The sequence below is a fragment of the Lepus europaeus genome, chromosome 3 (genome assembly GCF_033115175.1).
Source record: "Lepus europaeus isolate LE1 chromosome 3, mLepTim1.pri, whole genome shotgun sequence".
Taxonomy (NCBI): Eukaryota; Metazoa; Chordata; class Mammalia; order Lagomorpha; family Leporidae; genus Lepus; species Lepus europaeus.
In genome coordinates this window covers 81,211,527-81,220,973 of record NC_084829.1, presented here as the reverse complement: position 1 = coordinate 81,220,973, position 9,447 = coordinate 81,211,527, and the positions used below count along the sequence as shown (strand labels likewise).

Here is a 9,447-nt window from a genome sequence, read left to right as displayed (position 1 = left end):
TTGACTAAAGCTAGGCTCAGTCAAGGACTGAGTGAAAGGTATAGGGATTCAGGAATTGTACAAGAAATAGGAGGCGGTGCCTTTTTTTTTTTTTTCAGTGTTTTATGTATACCTAGGCCTCATCTACACACAAAGCCATAAATTCACAAAATATGAGTTGGGAGGGATCATCCAGACATTGCACTTTACAGTTAAAAATATGGCAGCCCAAAGAGGTTAGGCAGCATGCCAACAGTAGGACATCATAGACGCAGGGCCAGATTACAGCACAGTATGCTAACTCAAAACATTGAGTATTTGGCCAAATTTTCCAACAACAAGGAAGATGAGATAGTATAAATATTTTAATTTTTTTAAAAAAATGCCAAATTTTTTAAAAAGGCAAAAAAAAAAAAAAAAAGGCAACCCAAACAGTTTGGCTTAATCAGCTGTCTTCTGAGGAGTTCTCTTTCTCTCTCTCTCACTCTCATTCTCTCTCTTCCTCTCTCTCTGCCTCATACACACAACTGTGGTGAATGGCTATCTCCTGTTATACAAAGAGCCCACAACTTCAGGAAGACACTTTACAGAGCCTGTTTCTCACTCCATGTCTTTATGTGAAGTCTGGGAAACTGGCTTATTTTCTAGAACAATAGGTGGTTCAGAAATCAGAAGATCATCCTCTCCAAAGGAGGAGTTCTGGTCCGTGTTCACGAAGTTGGGGATGTCAAACTTCATGAGCTTGTTCAGCTCCTCCTCTGGCCGCCCACTGCTCCTGATGGCTTCCTGGAGCTGGACATCGCTATCTATGGCTGTGGTCTGGTGACAAGCTTTGGCCCTGTCCAAATGCTCCACTTCATTGATGTAGCAGTGAAAGAGAGACCTGGACTCCTCATTGCATTGGCGAGAAAACACCTTATCTGGCTCCAGGGGTCTTCCAAATTCTGACACAAAGCTATTCATTCTGAATCTCTTCTCTGAAGACTCTGTGTTGCTGTAAAGAAACAGAAAATACAAGGTCGCTTATGTTGCAGCTCATCCACCTGCAGAATTGGGATTTTGTGCATGTAGAGAAGGCCAGCATATCTCCACTAAGAACCTACTGGATTTATGTCACTCTAAGAGCATGCAAACAAATGGAAATGAGAGCCGTGGGCAGTGGCAGGGGGAGCTTGGATGGGCAGGCGATGCCATGTCACATTTACTGTAGCAGTTCTGGTATATGAGGTCCGCCATCTCACCTGCACCCACCTGGAGCCTGCTGATCCCTGAGCATGCTGCATCATGACACACGTGCAGCACACCCATGGAGCAGACACAGGCAGAGTAATCAGTGGAGGCTAGGCTTGAACTGGGACTGCTGTTTCTGGCATCACTCCTTCCCAGGCGGAGTTATTCAAATCAAACAACTGTTGTAACAATGTCAAGTAACTCCTCCCAGAATGCTTCCATTGCCCCAAGTCCAACCAATGCCATCACCAGGGCAGACAGCAACACCCTTCAGTCAGCAACAGCTAGTCTTCTCAGCCTCACTCCCTCTTCTACATCTTAAAGATGTTAAAAGACTCAGGGCAAGAAACATCAACATTTTCCCTCTTCTAAACATAATCCAAATGGCGACCAGAAGTCTAGTGTGGCAAGGAAAAACACCGATCTTTATCGAATCTACTGATTCTACACCTTGTTCTGTTGACACAGAAAGTGTTGAGTATCCCAGATTGGACTGGCTTGAGAAACATGTGAAGTCTGACCAGATGATGAATGCCAATATTAAATCTGCTGATACTTTATGTTCAAGATGAAGAGTGACGACATCCAAAATTAAAGATGTGATTTCCTTGAATGTGGCTTAAGAAATTTATGAACACTTAAAACTCTACCTTGAAAATCAGAATAGATTGGCTGGCACCGCAGCTCACTAGGCTAATCCTCTGCCTGCGGCATCGGCACCCTGGGTTCTAGTCCCGGTTGGGGTGCCAGATTCTGTCCCGGTTGCTCCTCTTCCAGTCCAGCTCTCTGCTGTGGCCCAGGAGTGCAGTGGAGGATGGCCCAAGTGCTTGGGCCCTGCACCCGCATGGGAGACCAGGAGAAGCACCTGGCTCCTGGCTTCAGATCAGCGCCGTGTGCTGGCTGTGGCGGCCATTTTGGGGGGTGAACCAATGGAGGGAAGACCTTTCTCTCTGTCTCTAACTCTGCCTGTCAAAAAATAAATACATAAATAAATAAAAAATCAGAATAGATTTTGTCTTAATGAGAGATAAAGGGTGGGATGTGGAATGCATAGTCACTTTTCATTTGGTTTATTAAATGTATAAGTCATAAACCAGTTAGGTAATACAAAAGCTTCCATGATTCTATTTTTATGTACATTAGAAGAAATTCTAGGTGTTATTGTAGATCATCAATGTTTTGTTTCCGCAGCACTAATTTAATACTGATACACTCTAAAGTTTCACATTGTATCACTGTTCTCTTAAGAACTGAACTCTTTTTCTTTTTCTCTGAGGTTTTGAATTTGACATTGCATTTGACTTTTTATGTAGTATTTGACTTGTACTAGGATAATGATGGACTGGAATCTACCCCCAAATCCAAGCTTGAGTAAATCTTGCTTATCCTCCTAAAGTCAAATGGTAGGCATTTTCCATCCTGTATTTTCTTTTTTTTTTTTTTATTTTTTTTATTTTTGACAGGCAGAGTGGACAGTGAGAGAGAGAGAGACAGAGAGAAAGGTCTTCCTTTGCCGTTGGTTCACCCTCTAATGGCCGCCGCGGTAGCGCGCTGCAGCCGGCGCACCGCGCTGTTCCGATGGCAGGAGCCAGGTGCTTATCCTGGTCTCCCATGGGGTGCAGAGCCCAAATACTTGGGCCATCCTCCACTGCACTCCCTGGCCACAGCAGAGAGCTGGCCTGGAAGAGGGGCAACCGGGACAGGATCGGTGCCCCGACCGGGACTAGAACCCGGTGTGCCGGCGCCACAAGGCGGAGGATTAGCCTGTTGAGCCACGGCGCCGGCCTCATCCTGTATTTTCATTCAACAAGAATGTCAAAATCATTTAAATTTTAAACTGATTCCAAAAAATAGAAGTGCACTGACCTCAACTAATTTCAAAATTCTGCTTCTTTATTTCTTTCTATGTTGAATACTTTTGATTTTTTTTAATATGAAGGTGCAGATGTCACCTGGAGCAGCCAGGACTCGAACCAGTTCCCACCTGGGATGCCGACACTGCAGGGGCAGCTTTACCTGCTACACCACAGTGCTGGCCCCATACTTTTTTATAATTGAAAACAAGATCTGCTTTGAAGGTGAAGTGAAAATATTTGAAATTAAAAATTGAAAGGCAAATACATGAAGGAGCCAAAACTGTAAATCAAGTATTTGAGAAGTATAGACTGGAAGATAATTTGCACTGAATTCACAAAACCTTTTATACTCTTCATGTAGATACTTAAAAAAATAAAAGCAACTATGGATCAGGATACCCACATCTGGAACCCTTTCTGTCATCAGTCAACATTTAAATTTTATTTTTTTAAAAGATTTATTTTATTTATTTGAAAGAGTTACAGAGAGAGGTAGAGACAGAGAGAGAGGTCTTCCATCAACTGGTTCACTCCCCAGATGGCTGCAATCACCAGAACTGCACCAATCAGAAGCCAGGAGCTTCTTCCAGGTCTCCCATGCAGGTGCAGGGGCCCAAGGACTTGGGTCATCTTCTACTACTATCCCAGGCCATAGCAGAGAGCTGAATTGGAAGAGGAACAACTGGGACTACAACTGGTGCCCAAATGGGATGCGAGTGCTTCAGGCCAGGGTGTTAACCTGCTGTGCTACAGCGCCGACCCCATCAATCAACATTTTTAAATCACTAGAACCTGATAGTTTTAAGCCTCAAGTTGGCTCAGTCTGCAGTAAATCTTTCACAGACCTTTGCAAAAATAGACACTCCCTGAAGTCTTCTGTTCGTGTGGCACACAATGATGCTTAGATGTTCCAATATCTAATTATGGCCAGAGGAGACAGGAGCCGTGATAACCAAGGTAGTTTTTGTTTGTTTTGTACTATCTTTAGAAACCCACATAGGAACAAACAGGTTGAACAGATCTGAAGCTACTGTGTGTGTGACTGAACACTCCGTTTTGCTTCATACTTGAATGCTGTACATCTGCTTTGGATTATGTAAGTATTTAAGTATTTATGCTTTGACTCATAGTAACTTCTTATGTTATAGAATTGATTTGCATTGAACACAAACTATAAATAAAAAGAAATAAATTGCTGAAAGAGAAAAAGAAAGGAAATGACAGCCATCACTTCTGAACATGTATAAATAAACCAAGGCAGAGCCTCAGGGTGAGAGATTCTTAATCTTCTGGAAATCAGGCACCTGCTGTGGATGCCCAATACTCTGCACATGCACCAGTGTCCCTCGGTGAGATCCTGGGATCATCTGCACCAGAATTACCCAAAGTGCTTCTTAAACTGCAGCTTCCTGGGGCACAGGCCCTCAGGCTCCCTGGAGGTAGTGTGTAATCTGATTTTCATAGAATCCTCAGGGGTCATTACTCATACTGAAGTTTGACACCACAGACCTACATCATGCCAGCCTGAAAACACTGCTACCACAAAGGACAGCATTCAGTATTTGTCAAAGCACTATAGTACCCATTTCTCTCACTTGATTCAGAAAACTGACCAGTGCGTTACCTGGGGCAAGCACATTTTACACATCTGTGTACATCTTACAAGTGTATAAACCGAGGTAAGGAGCACTCAAATTTCTGGCTTGAACAGTACTATCAGTTAGTGGCATGAGTGGGAATAAAACCCAGGTTCCTAATTCCTTGTTTCATGTAGTGGGCTACAAATTAGCTGTACAATGATAATAAATGAGCGAATGGATGAATACAATAATTCTCAATTAGTCCCGCAAGTGCATGAAAGAAGGAAGCCAGGTAAATTGAGAAACATGATACCGTCTCTACTTTAACCCCTTTCATTTCCACATTTATACAAGGGATGCCCATGAATAGGTGGAGACTCCTTAGGGCAAGAATCCTGTCTGAACACGTTTCAAATCCATAATAGATCCTGCAAAAAGCAGCCTGTAAGAGTCTGTTCAACAAATGTTGAGTCTTCTCAGTGATTCCAGTTCTTAAATCTCTTCCTCCCCACCCCCACACGTAGGACAAAGCGCTTATGGCCCAATTCTTACAGAGGAGTGGAGCATGAATTCCATTTACAGGTCTGGAAATCTGATCGTAGATCACTAGTTCCAAATTTCCAAGACTCACCTGGATTCCAGAGGGCAGTGATCCTAGAAGCTGTGCAATCCGGCTGGCAGGGGGCCTGGGTATCCCGTCCTCTCCTAACATGATAATCTGTGGACTCTGGGGAAAGGAGTTCCCTTCAGAAGCCTGACTCTTTCTTTTAGTCATAAGCAGGGTCAACAAACTTCACTGCCCACCCAACAAATACACTGTGAAGATCAAGGGTTTGCACAGGAGCACAAGAGTCACTATATCATGCATTTACAATTCAAAGAAAAAGTGCTTTAGAGAGACCTGGAAGACTTGGGCTTCAATGCAAATATAAGTGATCTTCTTTGGCCTGCATTCAGATACTTGAGGACAGGGCTGAGAGAATCAGAAACCTGAAACCTAACCAGCTACCTAATGTTGCATAGGAAAAAAGAGAGGGGGAAATCAGGATTAGGTTGCTGAGACCCATAATAAGCCCCTAACTCCACAGCCAAGAAGCTTTGAGAAACAGCTTTTCTGCATACCTGGGGCACCAGTGGACCCAGACACTCAGCTATGTGAAGCAGCTCCTCCATAAACACAACTGCTCCTTGTGATTAAGATCTGGATCCTTGAAGCACCCTTGTCAGGGAACGAAGGCACAGGAAATCAGGAGAGTTTGGTCCCTACCTAGGGCACAGCCAGGACAGTGGACATGAAAGTCCATTTTTCCCCAGCCCAAGGATACATCAAGGCTTCCACAGACACTTCCTCCTAGCTTTGCCTGATGATCTCTCAATATGACAACAATGACATTTGAGAACAGGAAAAAGTTCATCTTCCTACTCTCAGAATCTAAGCACCCTTCCAAGGGTCCACACTTTCAAACACCATAATTGGATTAAGCTCCATCCTTAATTCATTCACATAGAATGCTGGGAATCAATCCCTCCATACATGGGTCTTTAGGTACACATCAAATACTCAATATACCATTTTATTTCTCTTTTCTTTCTCCTGCTGATAAAATAAAGGACATGCATGTGAAAACTGATATGGCTAACACATGCTTCAATTCTGTTACTACCCATCTCATCACAGGGCAAAATTTGCATACTGTGAAATGCACAAATATTAAGTACAAAACTCAATGAATTTTCATTAATGTACATACTTGTGTATGCACCACCTCAATCAAGATATAGAACATTGATTTTCTTTGCCCTAGAACTTTCCTTCCATTCAATTTCCACTTCCTTTAGGCAATGATGCTATGATTTCTATTTCCATCGATTAGTTTTGTCTGTTCTTGAACTTCCAGTCAGTTGCTACCTCCAGGCAATCTCTTTGGATTTCTAGCTCCACAGTTTAGTTTAGCTTGATCTTGGAGTTCATATAAACGGAATCATACAATATCCAGTCTTTTGTGTGTAGATTCTTCTACTCAGCAAAGATTTCTCAGTGCTGTTCCAAGAAACAATAGTGTATCCTTTGTCTTGCTGAGGAATTCCATTGTAAAAATGTATTACAATATGTTCATTCAATCTCCAGTTGAAGGGTATTTGGGATACTTCCAATTTGAGGCTCCTGTGAGTAAGGAGCTACAACATTGTTGAAAAGTCTCTTTGTGGATATATGGTTTTTAGTGCTATTAGATAAATGCATGAGTAGAATTATTAGGTCATATAGTAGATGTTCACTTAATTTTACAAAGAAAACTACCATGTTTTTCAAAGTGGTTGCTCCATTTTACACTCCCACCACAACATATAAGAATTACCATAGTTCCAGATCCTTGCCCACATTTGGTGATGTCAGTATGAAATGCTTCATTCAAATGGGAGTGAAATAGCATCTCATCATAGTTTCAATGTACATTTTTCCTGATGTCTAATAGAGTATCTATTCATGTGCTTATTGGCTAATGGTGTGTCTTCTTTTCTGAAGTGTCATTTTTGTTAAGTGAATAAATCATGCATCAGTCATGAAGAGATCTTGAAGCCAAAGCAACCCTTGCCTTGGCAGGGTTGTAGTCTACTTGTAATCTACTCACAGGCATGCTCAGTTAAGGTTCTAAAGGCAGAAGCAGGTGAGCCTTCATGGACAGATTGACGATCCTGAGTGTGAACTCCAGAGCCTGCGATACAGGACCCTCTGGCAAACTAAATGTATTCAGTCCTTGCCTGCACCTGTATTTGGCCACGGGAAGCTGCCCTGTCTCTGACCACTTTGAAGCTCTGCTCCAAAGTCCTCTATGGGGCCTTCTTCCAGGGGTCCTTAGTGTTCATGGACCACAAAGTTATGGAAAGGGCATCTTGTACCCTCCACTATTGATCATCCTAGGAGGCTGTATGGCTTTAGATTCTGTGGGGGAGATTCCCTGCCATCTACTGTTGAGAATGACCTCAAGGAAAGCCACTGAAAATACTGTCCTTTAGAATGCCCAGTCTTAGGGTATCTTAGCTCCCATGAGCCACACTTGAAAATATTGTTAAATATTTAGTGCAGTGAATTTCAAAGGATGTCCACTAATTCAATGTGCTGAGTTAATTGGATATTGTCTTAATTCAGCATTCAAGAAAGAAACACATGCCCTGTTATTAAGGATGCTTTTCAATTTTATAAAACTTCTGCCTGTGGGTGGCCTGGGTATCACTTCACAATATGTGTGCTCCTGTGACAGACAGAGGACGCAGTTATGACCACATCCTCTTAAACCCAGGTGGTAGGTGGGAAATTAAGCTTACCAGTACCTACTAAAAGCAATTAAGCTTTTAAAATCAACTGTCTTCCACAGCTTTGGTCCTATCTGTGGAAATGAATAATCATAAGGCTCAAATATGTGGTTTGCAAAGTTGTTTGTGTGTCACCTAAAGATCCATATATGGAGGGATTGATTCTCAGCATTCTATATGAATGAATTAATGATGGAGCTAAGGCCGGCGCCGTGGCTTAACAGGCTAATCCTCCGCCTTGCGGCGCCGGCACACCGGGTTCTAGTCCCGGTCGGGGTGCCGGATTCTATCCCGGTTGCCCCTCTTCCAGGCCAGCTCTCTGCTATGGCCCGGGAGTGCAGTGCAGAATGGCCCAAGTGCTTGGACCCTGCACCCCTTGGGAGACCAGGATAAGTACCTGGCTCCTGGCTTCGGATCAGCACAGTGCGCTGGCCGCGGCGACCATTAGAGGGTGAACCAATGGCAAAGGAAGACCTTTCTTTCTCTCTCTCTCTCTCACTATCCACTCTGCCTGTCAAAAAAAAATTTTAAAAAAATGATGGAGCTAAATCCAATTATGGTGTTTGAAAGTGTGGCCTTTGAAATTGATTAGATTGGATTAGGTTGTTGGGGGCAGGACCCTGTGATTGGATCATGATGGCTTTATGAGGACAGATCACAAAGATATAGATGGCTAGCATTCTATTTCCTGTCTCCCCATGTGATCCTCCCTCTGCACATGTTCTGCCCTCATCAGACACCACTCTAATGGGACTGCCCAACCTTGGGCTGTGAAGTTCCAAAACTATGAGCTGAAATCAATCTTCCTTCCAAAGTAGTTGCTTTCAAATATTTGTAGTAGTGACAAAGAGGTCTCACAGGAAAACTTAGAAAAGTCTGAATCTTCGAGGGCGGAGCCAAGATGGCGGATAGTGAGGACGTGCGCCATAGTTTGGGAAAATAAAGTTTCATAAAAGTGGAATTACTGTAGCCTCAGGAAAAGATTCAAGAAAAAAACTGCAGAGGAAACGCTTCCGGATCTAGTGGATGTGACACAGAAGAACTATAGGGAGCCCACCGTGTGGAAACCCAACCGCGGGAGACTAGCTGCAGAATCTCGCCAGTGCGGGAATGAACTGAAGGTAAGACAAAGGCGTCAGAAAACCCGAGACATTGGGGGGGAAAAGCAGAGGCCTCTCTATTCACTCACAGAGCAAAACAAAGAGCAGGTGCCATTTTACATATGTAAAGCGCCACCAAGGAGTTCACAAACTCAGTAACTTTGGAACTTTGGTGAAACTTGAGAACACATTGAGGGCTGCATAAACTCTTTGTGTGGTCCCAGGGGTAGATCAAACGAATACTCACAGAGGCCAGATTTCAACTACACTCAATTCCACTCACCTGAGCTGAATTACTTCCCAACTGAGTCAAAAAAAAAAAAAAAGAGAGAGAGCAATCCAGCAAGGAGCAAGGGAGAGAACAATCTGGGTGAGTCGCTTTTTGCACAG

At 43.3% G+C, this 9,447-nt stretch overlaps 1 protein-coding gene across 1 annotated transcript in view; it reads right to left on the bottom strand.

Annotated features, from left to right (window-relative positions):
* Positions 1–434: 434 nt before the first annotated feature.
* Positions 435–9,447, bottom strand: part of MRAP2 (melanocortin 2 receptor accessory protein 2) — a 31,272-nt gene continuing 22,259 nt past the window's right edge. Inside the window, exon 3 of the mRNA XM_062187593.1 lies at positions 435–973. Coding sequence (XP_062043577.1) covers positions 580–973 — 394 coding nt within the window. The 3' untranslated portion in view covers positions 435–579. The remainder of the gene's footprint in view (positions 974–9,447) is intronic.